This window comes from Bombina bombina, chromosome 6, assembly GCF_027579735.1.
Source record: "Bombina bombina isolate aBomBom1 chromosome 6, aBomBom1.pri, whole genome shotgun sequence".
NCBI classification, from domain to species: domain Eukaryota; kingdom Metazoa; phylum Chordata; class Amphibia; order Anura; family Bombinatoridae; genus Bombina; species Bombina bombina.
In genome coordinates, this window is record NC_069504.1 from 710,241,499 (window position 1) to 710,260,190 (window position 18,692).

Consider the following 18,692-nt stretch of genomic DNA (forward strand, 5'->3'; position numbering starts at 1 on the left):
TCTTGTAGTGTGTTCAGTCCACGGCCCGCCCTGTCTTTTTTAAGGCAGGTTCTAAATTTTAAAATTATAACTCCAGTCACCACTGCACTTTATAGTTTCTCCTTTCTCGTCTTGTTTCGGTCGAATGACTGGATATGACATGTGAGGGGGGAGCTATATAGCAGCTCTGCTTGGGTGATCCTCTTGCAACTTCCTGTTGGGAAGGAGAATATATCCCATAAGTAATGGATGACCCGTGGACTGAACACACTACAAGAGAAATAAATTTATCAGGTAAGCATAAATTATGTTTTATGCTGTTTATTCACTTTGAGTTCAGTAAAGCTGAGCGACAGAGTTTTTTGGCGCGCCTTTTTACTTAGCTGCGCACTTTGTGTGAGAGGAATAGGAGAAGCCACGTGATGCGTTTCTTCTGCTTTTCAGTGCTCAAGCAGAGTGACGCCATTTTTATGCTGATTTGTATAGAAGGTTTCAGCTCGAAGTGTGGCTCCTACTCTCTCCTGTTACTGTTTAATCATTCTGGTGTTCTCCTCAGTCAGACTGAGCGGCAGAGGCTCCACATTTGACTTACTGTGGAACCTAGGGAAAGTGGTCCTTATAGAATTTTTGTTTTCAATAAAATTGTTGCTTGGTCTGGGGGAGGTAACATCCAATAACCACATTTAGTATAGTGGTAATCTACTGACTAGGAAGTGTGAAACCTGTGTTCAAACCCTGAATAGGCCAGGTTAAGCTAATCTTTATGATATGTTATCTCTCATGATTCATTTAAACGCACAGATGTTTCACAGGACTAGGAGAAGCTAGGGATACCTGTCTCCCATCTTTTAAAGGTTTGTTTCCTCTCTCTGATTCCATTAAATGCACTGTGCCTTAAGTAGTAGGGACTTTTTCTACTATGGCTCAGAGAATTTCGATCCCAATGGAGAATAGCTGCTTCTTTATGGATCCATGGACAAGAAGCTGGAAGTTTATTGATCATCTAGGTTTTCTATGGAAAACAGCAGTTTGCCTTGTCTAAATAGACTGGGAGCCAAGATGTCTGACTTTGCTGTGTTAGCCCGCGGGCGTTGTGGCTAAAATCTTGGTCAGCTGATGTTTCCTCCAAGTCCAAGCTTCTGGAGCTTCCTTACAAGAGTGAGACCTTGTTTTTACATGGTTTGGCAGAAATTACTTCTGATATTATGGGTGGAAAAGGGTCTTTTCTACCATAAGACAAGAAAAATAGACCTTAACCCCTTAATGACAGAGGACGTACCAGGTACGTCATAGGAAAAAACTCCCTTAGTGACAATTGACGTACCTGGTACGTCCTCTGTTGTCTGAAGTGCTGGAAGCGATCACGATCGCTTCCAGCTGCTTCCAAGGGATTGTAGTGATGCCTCAATATTGAGGCATCACTGCAATCCCCTATTTTACATACCGATTCAGAAAGGGCCACTATGTGGCCCTTTCTGAACCAGCACTGATACTAACAAAATCGTTGGTTGTTGTTTGCTGGCTTAATCTCTAGCAGCCTCCTTATATTTCCCAAAGCGATCTTACCTAGTCTGCAGTTTTTACCGGAGTGGCGATTGCGGGCGGGGGGGCGGGATGTAGATGAAAGAGAAAAAAAAAGCAGGGGGATCTTAGCTCTTTAGTAAGGGATCTGGGAGGGGGAGGGATGTAGATCGTTTAGGGGGGCCAGCTACACTACAGAAAACAAGTATTAAATAGAAAAAAGTAAAAAAAAAACTATTTTGGGGGGCAAATTGGGTACTGGCAGACAGCTGCCAGTACCCAAGATGGCGGCAAATAGTTAGAGGGGGAGGTTTAGAGAGATGTATTGGGGGGGATCAGGGAGGTTGTGGGGTAAGGGGGATCCATCACTGCAGACTGTATGAAAAAATTAAAAAAATAATAATAAATTATTTTTATTTCAGTACTGGCAGACTTTCTGCCAGTACTTAAGATGGCGGTGACAATTGTGAGGTGGGGGAGGGAAGAGAGCTGTTTGAGGGGGGTCAGGGGGGGATCAGGGGGTGGGATGTGTCAGGTGGGAGGCTGATCTCTACGCTAAAGCTAAAAATTAACCCTACAAGCTACCTAATTAACCCCTTAACTGCTGGGCATATTACAAGTGTGGTGCGCAGCAGTATTAAACGGCCTTATTATTACCAAAAAGCAACGCCAAAGCCATATATGTCTGCTATTTCTGAACAAAGGGGATCCCAGAGAAGCATTTACAACCACTTGTGCCATAATTGCACAAGCTGTTTGTAAATAATTTCAGTGAGAAACCTAAAATTGTGAAAAATTTAAGTTTTTTTTTTTATTTGATCGTATTTGGCGGTGAAATGGTGGCATGAAATATACCAAAATGGGCCTAGATCAATACTTTGGGATGTCTTCTAAATATAAATATATACATGTCAAGGGATATTCAGGTATTCCTGAAAGATATCAGTGTTCCAATGTAACTAGCGCTAATTCTGGAAAAAAGTGGTTTGGAAATAGCAAAGCGCTACTTGTATTTATGGCCCTATAACTTGCAAAAAAAGCAAAGCACATGTAAACATTGGATATTTCTAAACTCAGGACAAAATTTAGAAACTATTTAGAATGGTTTTTTTTTTGGTGGTTGTAGATGTGTAACAGATTTTGGGGGTCAAAGTTAGAAAAAGTGTGTTTTTTTTCAATTTTTTCCTCATATTTTACATTTTTTTATAGTAAATTATAAGATATGATGAAAATAATGGTATCTTTAGAAAGTCCATTTAATGGCGAGAAAAACGGTATATAATATGTATGGGTACAGTAAATGAGTAAGAGGAAAATTACATCTAAACACAAACACTGCAGAAATGTAAAAATAGCCATTGTCATTAAGGGTAAGAAAATTGAAAAATGGTCCGGTCATTAAGGGGTTAAAGGGACAGTCTAGTCCAAAATAAACATTCATGATTCAGATAGGGCATGTCATTTTAAACAATTTTCCAATTTACTTTTATCACCAATTTTGCTTTGTTCTCTTGGTATTCTTAGTTGAAAGCTTAACCTAGGAGGTTCATATGCTAATTTCTTAGACCTTGAAGGCCACCTCTTTTTAGAATGCATTTTAACATTTTTTCACCACTAGAGGGTGTTAGTTCATGTGTTTCATATAGATAACACTGTGCTCATGCACGTGAAGTTATCTGGGAGCAGGCACTGATTGGCTAAACTGCAAGTCTGTCAAAAGAACTGAAATAAAGGGGCAGTTTGCAGAGGCTTAGATACAAGATAATCACAGAGGTTAAAAGTATATTAATATAACTGTGTTGGTTATGCAAAACTGGGGAATGGGTAATAAAGGGATTATCTATCTTTTAAAACAATAAAAATTCTGGTGTAGACTGTCCCTTTAAGGACGCCAGAGTAATTTTCAATCCTTTTGTAACTTCAAAGGACAGCCTGTCTCTTTCTCTTCCAAGCAGGAGCAATCAAACCCACTCAGTCTTGGAGCAAGGGGACACATTCAAAGAAACCTGCAGCTGAGTTTAAATCAGCATGAAGGGTTTGCCCCCGATCCGGGATCGGATCAAGTGGGGGGCAGACTTGCTCTGTTTTATCAAGCTTGGATGCGAGTTGACCCAGATCCTTTTTGCTGTGGACACAGTATCTCAGGGTTATAAATAAAATTCATAACTCTCCTCCCAGGGGTAGATTCCACCTCTCATGTTTATCTGCAGACCAGATAGAGAGAGACATTCTTGAAATGTGTACAGGATCTTTCCTCCCTGGGAGTGGTTCCAGTTCTTGTAAGGGAATAGGGTCTAGGTTCTATTCCAATCTGTTGTGGTTCCCAAATAAGAAGGACTTTTTCATCCTTGTTTAGACCTAAAGTGTGTCTCATTAAGTTTCTCAGAATAGCATCCTTCAAAATGGAGACCATTTGTTCTGTGCTTCCTTTGGTGCAAGAGGGTCAGCATGATGACCATAGACCTGAAGGATGCGTATATTCATGTTCCCATCCACAGGGATCATCAAGTTCATGAGCTTCGCCTTACTAGACAAACTCAGTTTGCGGCTCTTCCGTTTGGCCTTGCCTCAGTTACCGGAATCTTCTCTAAGTTCTGGGGGCTCCCTTGGCAGTGATCAGGTCTCGAATCGAAGTGGCGACCTACCTGGACGTCATATTGGTTCAGGCACCATATTTTCAACAAGCAATCTCTCATTCAGAGATATGGTTGTCTTTTTCACGTTCCCACGGATGGAAAGTGAATCTGGAAAAGAGTTCCCTTGTTACAGCTACAAGGGTAGTTTTCTTGGGGACCATAATAGTCTCCCTATCTAAGGAAATATTTCTGACAGAAGTCAGAAAATCAAAGATGTTTTCCTTTTGCCTCTTTCTGCAGCCTACCGTTAGACATCATTGACTCGTATGGGGGTAATTGGTCTCATGGTCACTTTAATGGACATCATTCTCTTTGCTCGATTCCATTTGAGAGCTCTGCAGTTTTGCATGCTCAGTCTATGGAATGGGGATCATGCGGATCTGTCTCAGAGGATCGATCTAGATCAGTCAACTAGAGACTCTCACATGGTGGCTTTCTCAGGGGCATCTGTCTCAGGGCATATGCTTCCGGAGAACTTTCTTTATAGTGATCACGGACTCCAGCCTGTTGGGCTGGGGAGCAGTCTGGAACAATGCTCTGATGGATTGGCCTCAGTTGTCCTTAGCCCGGTTTATCAGGTTCCAGTCGGACAAAATCTCAGTGACTTTCATTAACCACCAGGGAGGAACTCTGAGTTCCTTAGCCATGAAGGAGATGGCTCGGATTGTTCAGTGGGCAGAATCTCACAATTGCTGTCTATCTGCCATCCACATTCCAGGAGTAGACAACTGGGAAGCGGACTTCCTAAGCAGACAGACATTTTATCCCGGCGAGTGGGCTCTCCATCCGGAGGTGTTCTCCTGGTTAACCCTCAAATGGGGGGTGCTGGAATTTGATCTGATGGCATCTTGACAGATTGCCAAGTTTCCAAGGTACGGTTTTAGGTCAAAAGATCCGCAGGCCGCTCTGATAGATCTGGTTTGCAGACCTAGTGAAGATGTCATCTCTTCCACCTTGGAGGTGGTCTCTGAGGAAGGACCTTGTAACTCAGGGTCTATTCCTTCATTCAAATATTGTTAGTCTGAAGCTGACTGCTTCGAGATTGAACACTTAGTTTTGTCTAAGCGTGTTTTTTTCTGAGGCGGTCATTGAGACCATGATTCAGGCTCACAAGCCTGTTACTAGGAAGATTTACCATAAGATATGGCGTACATATCTTTATTGGCGTGAATCCAAGGGCTACTTTTGGAGTAGGGTCAGGATTCCTAGGATTTTGTCTTTTCTCCAGGAGGGTCTGTTTCTTCTTCTTGGGCTTTTAAAAATGAAGCTTCTGTGGAACAGATTTGCAAGGCTGCAACTTGGTCTTCTCTACATACTTTTTCCAAAATTGATACTTTTGCACCGGCTGAGGCTTCTTTTGGGAGAAAGGTTTCTCAAGCAGTTGTGCCTTCTGTTTAGGTTCCCTGTCTTGTCCCTCTCTAATCATCTGTTTCCTCTGGCTTGGGTATTGACTCCCAACAGTAATTGATGATTCCCTGGACTCACCACATCTTAGGAAAGAATACAAAATTTATGCTTACCTGATAAATTTCTTTCTTTCCGGATATGGTGAGTCCACGGCCCACCCTTTATTTTAAGACAGTTATTTTTAACCTTAATCTCAGGCACCTCTACACCTTGTGTTATTCCCTTTTCTCCATTTTCCTTTCGGTCGAATGACTGTGGATTGTGGGAAGGGAAGTGACATTTAACAGCTATTGCTGGGGTTCTCTTTGCCTCCTCCTGCTGGCCAGGAGTGGTATTCCCAACAGTAATTGATGATTCCGTGGACTCACCATATCCGGAAAGAAAGAAATGAATCGGGTAAGCAGAAATTTTGTTTTTTTCTTTCATGATTCAGACAGAGCATACAATTTTAAACAATGTTCCAATTGACTTCTATTATCTAATTTTCTTTATTCTCTTGGCATCCTTTGTTGAAAAGCACACCTTAGGTAGGCTCAGGAGCAGTAATGACAAAATAAATACACAAAGTATCAGTAATCGGGCGCGCTGGCAAATAAATTAAAGAAAAGTGTAACATAAAATGTAACATAACCACTATAATAAACCATGTCATTATTGGGATTAGTCGTTAGGAACAATATTTTAAAATTCCAATAGTCAAGAAGTCCTATTGCAGTGCTCTTCACTGGTTCTGGTTATCCCGTGTGGCTGAAAGATTAGAAAGGGGGCCTCATAAGATAGTAACGACAGGATAAAGTTGAATAAGCAACAGGCACAAAGTCACTAACGTGAGAGCAACACCCGTAGTGCTTGTGTAGCATGCTAGAGATTTAAAGTTTTCAAGCTAAACTCATATCCCTTCAGGACAGGATTCAAAGTGATTCAAACTGCCCTTCTCCATCTCAGCAACCGCCTTAGACTCTGCATGTGACGTCGCCGTCTCAACAAAACATCCCGAAATGCAGCAGAGGGTATTGAAAGTGAAAGCATAGCACCAATAAGTTAGCTTGTAGGGATAAATAAGGGATAGGCACAGGCTATATAATAAAAATAGAAAATGTATAAAAAAAACAGCAACACGTTTCTCATCATAAGAACGCTGCTTCATCAGGCTGTAATTACACATTATGATACAAATGTTTATATACCCACATGCATAGCTAAAAGAAAAAAATTAAAGGTGAACACACAAATACAGACATAAGCTGTTAAAAATAAAAATAATTATATAAATGGACATAAAAATCAGACAAGTTCTTTAGTCGAATGCTGCTATATCCGTATTAGAATTGAGGCCAGCGGGAGCCATAGTCTGGAGTTTAAATATCCATATTATAGTTGCGGCGGGGTCAGGGAGCGGCGGTTTAGGGGTTAATATGTATAGAGTAGCTTGCGGTGGGCTCCGGGAGCGGCGGTTTAGGGGTTAATATGTATAGAGTAGCTTGCGGTGGGCTCCGGGAGCGGCGGTTTAGGGGGTAATAACTTTATTTAGTTGCGGCGGTGTAGGGGGGGACAGCTTAGGGGTGTTTAGACTCGGGGTACATGTTAGGGTGTTAGGTGCAGACATTTCCCATAGGAATCAATGGGATGTCTGGCAGCAGCGAACATGAACTTTCGCTATGGTCAGACTCCCATTGATTCCTATGGGATCCGCCGCCTCCAGGGCGGCGGATTGAAAACCAGGTACGCTGGGCCGGAAAAGTGCAGAGCGTACCTGCTAGTTTTTTGATAACTAGCAAAAGTAGTCAGATTGTGCCGCACTTGTGTGCGGAACATCTGAAGTGACGTAAGAATCGATCTGTGTCGGACTGAGTCCGGCGGATCGAAGCTTACGTCACAAAATTCTACTTTTGCCGGTCTCTAGCCTTTGATAACTAAGGCGAATCAGCCTTGCCACAAATACGCTGCGGAATTCCAGCGTATTTGAGGTTGACGGCTTGATAACTACCCCCCTATATGTTGTTGGTGCTATGAGACTTAAAACAAATGGTACCATGAGTCACACATTTCTACATCTTACAATGGACCCTTCTACATCTGAAGGCCCCTATAGTATTGGAAGAACTATTTTTATAAGATGTGATGTGAAATGGAATTGAGGTGTGATACAAAGGATGTGAAAGTAATGTGATCACCCTTAAAAAATAAGCCATAGAAAACCAGGTTTGCCCCAAAGCACGATCCATAATTATAATATAGCTCAAACAATCCCATATAGAGATTATCAAAGCTGGGGGTGATTCTGGTGCCCATGGTCGTTCCCATAGTCTGTCAGGAGCGGCACTGCACTACTGGGAGCTAGGTTCTGGTTGGTGGCTGCTTGTCATTAGTTCACACAATGTGTTTAGTTAGCTCCCAGTAGTGCATTGCTGTACCTTCAACAAAACGTACCAAGAGAATTAAACAAATTTGATAATAGAAGTTGGAAAGTTGTTTAAAATTGTATGTTCTTTAGGCTGGTCACGTGTTAAAATATATATACTGATATGTTTTACAAGCTTATATAATTCATATGCTTTGCACTCTTTATTCCTTTCTGTCAAATAATCCTATATTATACTTCTCCCTAAAGAATTATATTACGGTTACTAGAAGCCCAGGAGCGGCTTTAAATAGTTATGGGAGATCTACACATCTACATCTGTAACGCGTCCGTCGCCAGTTGCGCATGCATCCTCAAAGGAATGTTGGCTGCGCGTGAAGGCAAAAGAATCCACCTTCACCACCCTGCCATTTTTCGGAATCCACCTGGATGCAGCGTAGGCAAACCCGAACCCTTAAAAAAAAAAAAATTGCAACCACCCGCACAAAATAACTAAAAAACAGGTAACTGCCCGCAAGAAATAAAAAACAAAACACATAACCCCGCCCCCACTAAGTATAACAAAAAAACGTAACCTCCCGCACAAAGTAGTAACAAAAACCTAAACCGTCAACCCCCACATCGCAAAATAATAAAGTTATTAACCCCTAAAGTATAAATAACATAATTAAAATATTAACCTCTAAACCGCCAACCCCCACATCGCAATAAACCTATATAACCTATTAACTCTTAAACCATCAACACCCCAAATTGCAATAAACCTTTTTAACCCCTAAACCCCCCACATCGCAATAACCCTAATTAACCTATTAACCCCTAAACCGCCCGCAATAAACCTATATAACCTATTAACTCTTAAACCGTCAACACCCCACATTGCAATAAACCTTATTAACCCCTAAACCCCCACATTGCAATAACCCTAATTAATCTATTAACCCCTAAACCGCCAAACCCCCACATCACAATAATCCTAATAAATATATTAACCCCTATACCGCCAACCCCCCACAATGCAAATAACTAATTTAATTACTAAGCCCCCTAACCTAACACTCCCTAAATTAACCCTAATTACTACTAAATTACTATTAAAATTAAAAAAACTAACATTAAATTACAAAAAATAAAAGTCTAACATTACAGAAAAAAATAAACAAAATTAGCAAAAATAAAAAACAATTATACCTAAGCCCCTCAAAATAAAAACGCCCCCTAATCTAAACTTCAAATAGCCCTTAAAAGGGCATTTTGTAGGGCATTGCCCTAAGTTAAACAGCTCTTTTACCTCTAAAAAATACTAAGTCTCCCCCCCCCCAAAAAAAAAATACTAAAAAAATTAAACTACCCATTGCCCCTAAAGGTGCATTTGTAAGGGCATTGACCTTAAAAGGGCATTCAGCTCTTTTACTGCCCTTAAAAGGGCAATCAGCTCTTTTTCAAGCCCAAAAACCCTAATCTAAACAAAAAAAATTAAAATAAAAAAGCCTAAACCTAAGCCCCAAATAGGTACTCACTGTTACTGAAGTCCGGCGGAGAAGGTCTCCTTCCAGACGGATCTATCATCTTCTATCTTCATCCGGAGTGAAGGCGGCATGGAGCTGTGTTCCCGATGCCTGGATCCTGAGCAGCGGTCCTCGGCGGCGTGGAGCTCCTCTTCATGTGATCTTCCGTCGCACACTGAAGATTGAATGCAAGGTACCCCATATTTATTGTGGTACCTTGCATTCCTTTTGGCTGAAATTTTGAAATCAGCCAATAGGATGAGAGCTACTGAAATCTTATTGGCTGATTTGAACAGCCAATAGGTTTTCAGTAGCTCTAATTCTATTGGCTGATTTTAAAATTTCAGCCAATAGGAATGCAAGGTACCCCAAATTGATTGCGGTACCTTGCATTCAATTAACAGTCTACGACGGACATCGGATGAAGAGGAGCTTCCATGCCACCGAGGACCGTCGCTGAGGATCCAGGTATCGGGAACACTTCTCCACTGGACTTCAGGAACAGTGAGTACCTATTTGGGGCTTAGGTTTAGGCTTTTTTTATTTTAATTTTTGGGGTGATTTTTTTTTTTAGATTAGGGGTTTTTTGGGCTTGAAAAAGAGCTGATTGCCCTTTTAAGGGCAGTAAAAAGAGCTGAATGCCCTTTTAAGGGCAATGCCCATACGAATGCCCTTTTAAAGGCAATGGGTAGTTTAGTTTTTTTTAGTGTTAGGTTTTTTTATTTTGGGGGGTTTGGTGAGTGGGGTGGTTTTACTGTTAGGAGGGATTTAGTATTTTTAGAGGTAAAAGAGCTGTTTAACTTAGGGCAATGCCCTACAAAAGGCCTTTTTAAGGGCTATTGGTAGTTTAGTATTAGCTTAGGGGGTGTGTTTTTATTTTGGGGGGATTTTTTATTTTTATATGGGTATTAGTTTAGGTTTAATTTTTTTATTTTGGATAGCTTTGTTTATTTTTTTTCTGTAATTGTACTTTTTTTATTTTTTGTAACTTTAGCTTGGGTGTTTGTATTTTGTAAACATAAACTGCCCTCTGGGCAGGCTTATCACCTAGTAAAATTATAAAAGAGGTTTAGTACTCTTATGTTGATTACCAAAAGCAAATCAGTATGCTGGTCATATAGTGGCATTTAAATCTCAGGCTGACAAGCATGTAAACCTGTATTTTTTAACCTTATCTGTGATTTAACAGATATGATTGTGTTTTTCTGTTAATGCATTTCATTTTTCTGTACTTGTACGCCATTTACATTACTGCTTTCATATTGTATTGTACACTAAACCTCAAAAAAAATTATTAAAAAAAAAATTAAATAAAATTGTATGTTCTATATGAATCATGAAATAAAACTTTTGGGTTTTATGTCCCTTTAAAATCATCATACAGAGAAGCATGTATATTACTATTGCTTATTACTGAGTTATCTTCAGGGGGCACCAGGGCCACACACAGTACCATGATGACAATGGGAAGGCTAATATCTGTCCTGTACTTGTGCCTTTGTGAAGAGCAGTTTACAGGGTTGTTGGCTTCTCTGTGTTTGTGCTTCATGTAACAATGTAGTAGTATGTGTGTAAAGGTGATTCTTGTTATGTACCAATGTCAGAGTAACAATATAGGAGACCTGTCACTGCTTCCACCCATATCTATTTCTTTCTAATGACACGATGAGTCCACGGATCATCTATTTACTAATGGGATATATCACTCCTGCCCAGCAGGAGGAGGCAAAGAGCACCACAGCAAATATCACCTCCCTTCCCTCTCACCCTAGTCATTCTCTTTGCCTACGTTAGAGCAAGGAAGTGGTAAAGTTAGGTGTTAGTAATAGATTCTTCAAGCAAGATTTTATTATTTTTTAAGTAGTACAAGATTGTGCTGCTTTGTTCTGGGGTGTAGCCGTAGTCCATATCAGTCTCTTCAGTAGAGCAGTGGTGGCTTTAGAGCAATGGGAACTTGTGGGACATTATTCTCACTGCGCCTCCCATGTAATGTATGCTGCCCTATCTCTGAAAGCCTGAGTAAGATTACTCAGTCTTTATCTTTTTCTCCACAGGTCGATGTGAGAGAGAGGACCTCTCAAACCTAGTGAGCTGCCTTGCTGCCTGGCAGATTTAAGCGGTAAGTGCTGACTTATTTTTCTGGGTCTGGGAAATAAAGAAAAATAACTCAGAAGAAGTTGTAGCACTTTATTTACTTGGGACTAAATCCTCCTATGGATAAAAGGAGGGGACTTATGTAGGCAGCACTTTATTCAGGCACTGGGGCTGAGGAGGTATTCTAGGCTCAGTATTGAGGTGGTTTCACTGCTCCAGGCGGCTTAACTTTAGTATAAGATGCCGACCGGGAGCTTCCTTTTTTTTTTAGATGCCCACAATGGGCGGAGCTATGTGAGGTGGCAATTTGTGTTGCGCGCCACTTTTTCTGCACTTCCTGATTCGAGGAGTGTAAAGGCATGCGTTTTCAACCGGCCAGCGGTTCGTTTTGATCTACAGCTGAATTCCGGATCTTTTGCTGAGGGGATTGTAGCCAGTGTCTGCAGAGCAGGTAGACACCTCAGCAAAGTTAAGCTGAGGTGTAGAGGTGATCTGCAGTATTTGTGTAGCTATTTAGTCCTCTCTGCATAGAAAAGTAAAAAAGTTTTAAAATTTAAAGAGACAGTAAAGTTTTTTTCATGTTTTAATTTTTATTAAAATTTAAGCTTTTTATTTGATAATTTGATCCATTGGGAGTCAGAATGGACCAAGAGACCCTGCAAAATGTCACTTGTTCCTTATGTTTTGATGCCAATGTGGAACCACCAATCCCTTTCTGTTCCTCATGTATTGAGAGAACTTTAAATTACAGGGATAAACTTTTTTCTGAGCCAGCATTTTCTAAGGCAGATGTTCAATTTATGCCCTAGCTTTCTCCTCAAGCGTCCCAACTTTTACCGCCCACACATGCAGTGCCCTGCGCTTCCTCTCTGACTCCTCCTGGAGTTACGTTGCAAGACATCGCTTCCCTCATGTCCTCTGCAGTTTCTGATGCGTCGTCTGCTTTTCCCATGCTGCAGGCAAAGCGCAAGAGGAAAAATAAACATTCAGTGAGCTAGGTTACTGACGCAGTGGTTGCTATGTCGAATGCCCCCTCCCAGAAGCCTAAGGAGGAGGATACTTCAGTAGCATCTGAGGGTGAAATCTCAGATTCTGACAGTGTAATTCCTCCTGCTGATACTGAAGTTGTATCTTTCAGGTTTAAGCTAAAACAACTCTGTCTGTTACTCAAGGAGGTTTTATCAACATTGGACGACAGCAACACGATGGTCGAAGTTAATCCTAAGAAATCCAGTAAGCTTAACAAATATGTTTCACCCGTGGGAGTGGGAACTCCATCCGGAAGTGTTTTACAGTCTGATACTCAAATGGGGTCAGCCAGAATTGGATCTCATGGCATCTCGGCAGAATGCCAAGCTTCCGAGGTACGGGTCAAGGTCAAGGGACCCTCAGGCGGTACTGATAGACGCTCTGGCGGTACCTTGGAATTTCAGTCTTGCATATCTATTTCCTCCGTTCGCTCTTTTTCCTCAGGTCATTGCTCGAATCAAGCAGGAGAGGGCGCCGGTGATCCTCATTGTACCGGCGTGGCCTCGCAGGATCTGGTATGCAGATCTGGTGGACATGTCATCTCTTCCACCTTGGAGACTTCTGTTGAGGAAGGACCTTCTACTTCAAGGGCCCTTCCTTCATCCAAATCTAGTTTCTCTGAAGCTGACTGCTTGGAGATTAAACGCTTAATATTATCCAAGCGGGGGTTTTTCGGAGTCAGTTATTGAGACCATGATTCAGGCTCGTAAACCTGTGACTAGATAGATTTACCTTTCTTGGTGTGAATCCAGAGGCTACTCTTGGAGTAGAGTTAGGATTCCTAGAATTCTGTCTTTTCTTCAAGAGGGTTTGGAGAAAGGATTATCAGCAAGTTCCCTAAAGGGTCAAATATCTGCCTTGTCTATTTTGTTACATAAACGTTTGTCAGGCCTTGGTCAGGATCAGGCCTGTGTTCAAACCAATTACTCCTCCCTGGAGTCTTAATTTAGTTCTTCAAGGGGCTGGCTCCGTTTGAGCCTATGCATTCTTTAGATATTAAGTTGTTATCTTGGAAAGTTTTGTTTCTTGTTGCTATTTCCACTGCTCGGAGAGTTTCGGAGCTTTCAGCATTACAATATGAGTCTCCTTACTCATACTTTGTTAGTATATCGGTACTAAATTAGGGTTTCTCCCTAAAGTAGTTTCTTAACGAAACATTACTCAGGAGATTGCTGTTCCTTCTTTGTGTCCTAATCCTTCTTCTCAGAAGGAATGGCTTCTGCACAATTTGGACATGGTACGTGCACTAACATTTTATTTGCAGGCGACTAAGGATTTTCGTCAGTCTTCTGCCTTGTTTGGGGTTTTCTCTGGGAAATGTAAGGGACAGAAAGCTACGGCTAGTTCTCTTTCTTTGTGGTTGAAGAGTATCATACGTTTTGCTTATGAAACTGCTGGACAGCAACCTCCAGAGAGAGTTACAGCTCATTCAACGAGGGCTGTTGCTTCCTCATGGGCATTCACTTTTGCCTCAGCTGAGGCCGCTTTTGGGAGAAAGGTTCTTCAAGCAGTGGTACTTTCTGTTTAGGTTCTCTGTCTTGTCCCTCCCTTATCATTTGTGTACTCTAGCTTGGGTATTGATTTCCATTAGTAATTAGATGATCCGTGGACTCATTGTGTCATTAGAAAGAAAACAAAATTTATGCTTACCTGATAAATGTATTTCTTTCTTGACACGATGAGTCCACGGCCCGCCCTGTTTTTTAGACAGGGTGTTAGTATGTTATAAACTTCAGATACCTCTGCACCTTGTTACTTCCTTTCTCTCCTTTACTTCGGTCGAATGACTGGGGTGGGAGGGAAGGGAGGTGATATTTAACAGCTTTGCTGTGGTGCTCTTAGACGCCTCCTGCTGGGCAGGAGTGATATATCCCATTAGTAATTAGATGTTCCATGGACTCATCATGTCAATAAAGAAATTTATCAGGTAAGCATAAATTTTGTTTTTCTGTTAGTTTTGTGTGCGAGCGTGAGTGCCGGCAGAACTGCTTTCTGTGCTGTGTGTACACATTAAAGCTAGGTGACTGGTGCTGATGTTACACAAGTTGTGTGTGTGAGCGTGAGTGCCGGCAGATCTGCTTTCTGTGCTGTGTGTACACATTAAAGCTAGGTGACTGGTGCTGATGTTACACAAGTTGTGAGCGTGAGTGCCGGCAGATCTCCTTTCTGTGCTGTGTGTACACATTAAAGCTAGGTGACTGGTGCTGATGTTACACAAGTTGTGTGTGTTCTTTCAGGGCCCTCTGGAGGTGGCACAGGTTTTTCTGTCAGAGATTCCGGAGGATCCTCGCCTGTACCGGCTGCACAATAAGCTGCGTCTGTGCTTCAGGGACTTTACAAAGAGGTGAGGGAGCAAGTAAGGGGTTGAAAAAAAGCTATTACCCAAATCTTTTAAGGTCATAAACATATCTATTTTTTCTCCAGATGTGAGGATGCACTGCGCAAGAACAAAACTTTAATTGGTCCAGATCAGCGAGAATACCACAGGGAACTGGAGAGGAATTACCAACGTCTGAGAGAAGCGCTCAGCCCTTTAACATCACGCAAGATCCCACAACTGTACAGTGACCTTCTGCCGCACACCAGCGCCAGGTAAAATAACTATAACCTTCCTAGTTTTTTTTTGCACATGAAACCCAAAATTTTTATTTTATGATTCAGATAGAGAACACAATTTTAAACAACTTTTCAATTTACTTCTATTATTTAATTTGCTTCCTTCTTTTGTTATCATTTGCTGAAAGGTTTATCTAGGCAAGCTCAGGAGCAGCAGAGAATCTAGGTTCTAGCTGTTGATTGGTGGCTGCATATATATATTGATTGTGATTGGCTCACCAATGTTTTCAGTTAGAAACCAGTAGTGCATTGCTGCTCCTTCAACAAATGATACTAAAAGAATGAAACTGATTAGATAATAGAAGTAAATTATAAAGTTGTTTAAAATTGTATTCTGTATCTGAATCATGAAAGAAAAGTTTTGGGTCTCATGTCCCTTTCAGAGATGCACAGGGTGCAATACACAGAAGGTAAAAACTAGACAAGTGCATTCTGCAGTTTTGTTAGCTGCCGAATGTGGAAAAAGGCGCCTGCTTGCGGTTTTCAGCTCTTTTCAGAGCCGGATTTCTTCTTGTGAAAGTGCAAATCCATATATTAGACATGTGCAACGCTAAAAAATTTGTTTAGTTTCATTTTCATTAGTTAAATAAATAATTGACCCTTAAACATCTGGCCCCCACATGGCAACAAAAAAATTAAACCTAACACCCCCTAACTTTAACATAATTAAAATAGACCTAAATTAAACTTACAATTATTAACTACCTACTTAAAAATAAATACTAACTTACCTGTGAAATAAAAATAAAACCTAAGCTAGCTACAATATAACTATTTACTAACTACCTAGTTAAAATAAACACAAACTTACCTGTGAAATGAAAATAAAACCGAAACTTACACTAGTAAAACCTAACATTACTAAAAATAAAAAACCTAAGAATACTAAAAATAAAAAACCTAAGATTACTAAAACATTTAAACTACAATTACAAAAAATAATAAATACTAAAATTACAAAAAATAAAAAAAACTACCATTACAAAAAAATAACAAACGAAATTATCCAAAAAATAAAAATTATTCCTATTCTAATCCTCCGTTTTTTAAAAACAAAAAAACACCCCGAAATAAAAAAAAAAAAAAGCCTGATCTATAATAAACTACCATTGCTCTAAAGTTAACAGCTCTTTCTCTTGTAAAGGTGTATCCAGTCCACGGGTTCATCCATTACTTGTGGGATATTCTCCTTCCCAACAGGAAGCTGCAAGAGGACACCCACAGCAGAGCTGTCTATATAGCTCCTCCCCTAACTGCCACCCCCAGTCATTCTCTTGCAGCTCTCGACAAGAAAGGAAGTATCAAGAGAGATGTGGTGACTTAGTGTAGTTTTTACCTTCAATCAAAAGTTTGTTATTTTTAAACGGTACCGGCGTTGTACTGTTTTTACTCTCAGGCAGAAATTGGAAGAAGGCTTCTGCCTGGAGGTTTGATGATCTTAGCGGTTTGTAACTAAGGTCCATTGCTGTTCTCACACATAACTGAAGAGTATGGAAAGAAAACTTCAGTTGGGGGGACGGTCTGCAGATTGCCTGCTTTGAGGTATGTTCAGTATATTTTTTTCTAGAGAGATGATAAGGTCTAGAAAATGCTGACAGTGCCTGGTATATTTAAGGTAAGCCTGATACAGTGATTTAACAACAACTGGGATCATGCTTGCAAAAAGGGATAATATTCATGTTAAAACCTATATTACTTAGTGTAAAAACGTTTGCATGATTTATAAATAAAAACGTTTTTTCTCTAAGGGTGATAAATCTTTATTTGGGGCCTAATTTCCACATGGCTTGTTAGATTACTCCTAGGAGTACTTTTTTAAGGCCCTCTGACTTTGAGTGCATGGTGGGAGGGGCCTATTTTCGTTTTCAGTCTGAGACATCCAGCTTCCCTGAAGGAGTCCTCTGGCTTATAGGACCTCTATAGAGGGTTTTGTTCCTGCAAAAATCGTTTTTAAGGGCAGGTAGGAGCCACAGCAGGGCTGTGGCAGTGTGTTTGACTGTTTGTTAACAGGTTTTAAGTTTTTCTAATTCGTTTTTGGGCCTGAGGGGTTAATCATCCATTTGAAAGTGGGTGCAATGCTGCTTTAGTCCCTTATATACACTGTAAACATTTCGTAGAGTTTACTACTTTTTTTTCACTGTTTTGCAGTTTATGTGGTAGTTTTTTTCTCTTAAAGGCACAGTACCGTTATTTATTATTGCTTTTTTCACATTTATTAAAGTGTTTTCCAAGCTTGCTGGTCTCATTACTAGTCTGTTAAACATGTCTGACATAGAGGAAACTCCTTGTTCATTATGTTGAGAAGCCATTGTGGAACCCCCTCTTAGAATGTGTACCAAATGCACTGACCCTTCTATAAGTTATAAAGACCATATTATGGCTTTTAAAGATTTATCACCTGAGATTTCTGAGACTGACAAAAGGGAGGTTATGCCATCTAGCTCTCCCCACGTGTCAGAACCTATAACTCCCGCTCAAGAGACGCCAAGTACATCTAGCGCGTCCAATTCGTTTACTTTACAAGACATGGCGGCAGTTATGAATCATACCCTCACTGAGGTATTGTCCAAACTGCCAGGGTTAAAAGGAAAGCGAGACAGCTCTGGGGCTAGAACAAATACAGAGCTCTCTGACGCTTTAGTAGCTATGTCTGATATACCCTCACAATGTGCAGAAGTTGAAGCACGAGAGCTTCTATCTGTGGGTGACTTCTCTGATTCAGGGAAGGTGTTACTTCAGTCTGACTCTGAAATTACAGCATTTAAATTTAAGCTTGAACACCTCCGTGTGTTGCTCAGGGAGGTTTTAGCGACTCTGGATGACTGTGACACCATTGTAGTCCCAGAGAAATTGTGTAAAATGGACAAATACTTTGCAGTGCCTGTTTACACTGATGTTTTTCCAATCCCTAAGAGGTTTTCAGAAATTATTACTAAGGAATGGGATAGACCAGGTGTGCCGTTCTCTCCCCCTCCTGCTTTTAAGAAAATGTTTCCTATAGATGCCGCTACACGGGACTTGTGGCAGACGGTCCCTAAGGTGGAGGGAGCAGTCTCTACCCTAGCTAAGCGTACAACTATTCCTGTCGAGGACAGTTGTGCTTTCCTAGATTCTATGGATAAGAAATTAGAGGGTTTCCTTAAGAAAATCTTTATACAACAAGGTTTTATTCTCCAGCCTCTTGCATGCATTGCCCCAGTCACTGCTGCAGCGGCTTTCTGATTCGAGTCTCTGGAGGAGGCTTTACAGGTAGAGACCCCGTTGGATGATATCCTTGACAGGCTTAAAGCTCTTAAGTTATCCAATTCATTTATTTCTGACGCCGTTTTTCATTTAACCAAGCTAACGGCTAAAAATTCAGGTTTTGCCATTCAGGCACAGACGCCCTTCCCCAGGATAGGTCCAACAAGTTAAGGACCAAACAGACTAATTTTCTTTCCTTTCGAAACTTCAAGAGTGGTGCAGCTTCATCTTCCTCTTCTACAAAACAAGAGGGAAATTTTGCCCAGTCCAAGCTAGTCTGGAGACCTAACCAGGCTT

At 40.9% G+C, this 18,692-nt stretch overlaps 1 protein-coding gene across 1 annotated transcript in view; it reads left to right on the plus strand.

Annotated features, from left to right (window-relative positions):
* Positions 1-18,692, plus strand: part of DOCK6 (dedicator of cytokinesis 6) — a 360,578-nt gene that overhangs the window by 331,893 nt on the left and 9,993 nt on the right. The window contains 2 exon segments of the mRNA XM_053717880.1: positions 14,774-14,880; positions 14,961-15,128. Coding sequence (XP_053573855.1) covers positions 14,774-14,880; positions 14,961-15,128 — 275 coding nt within the window.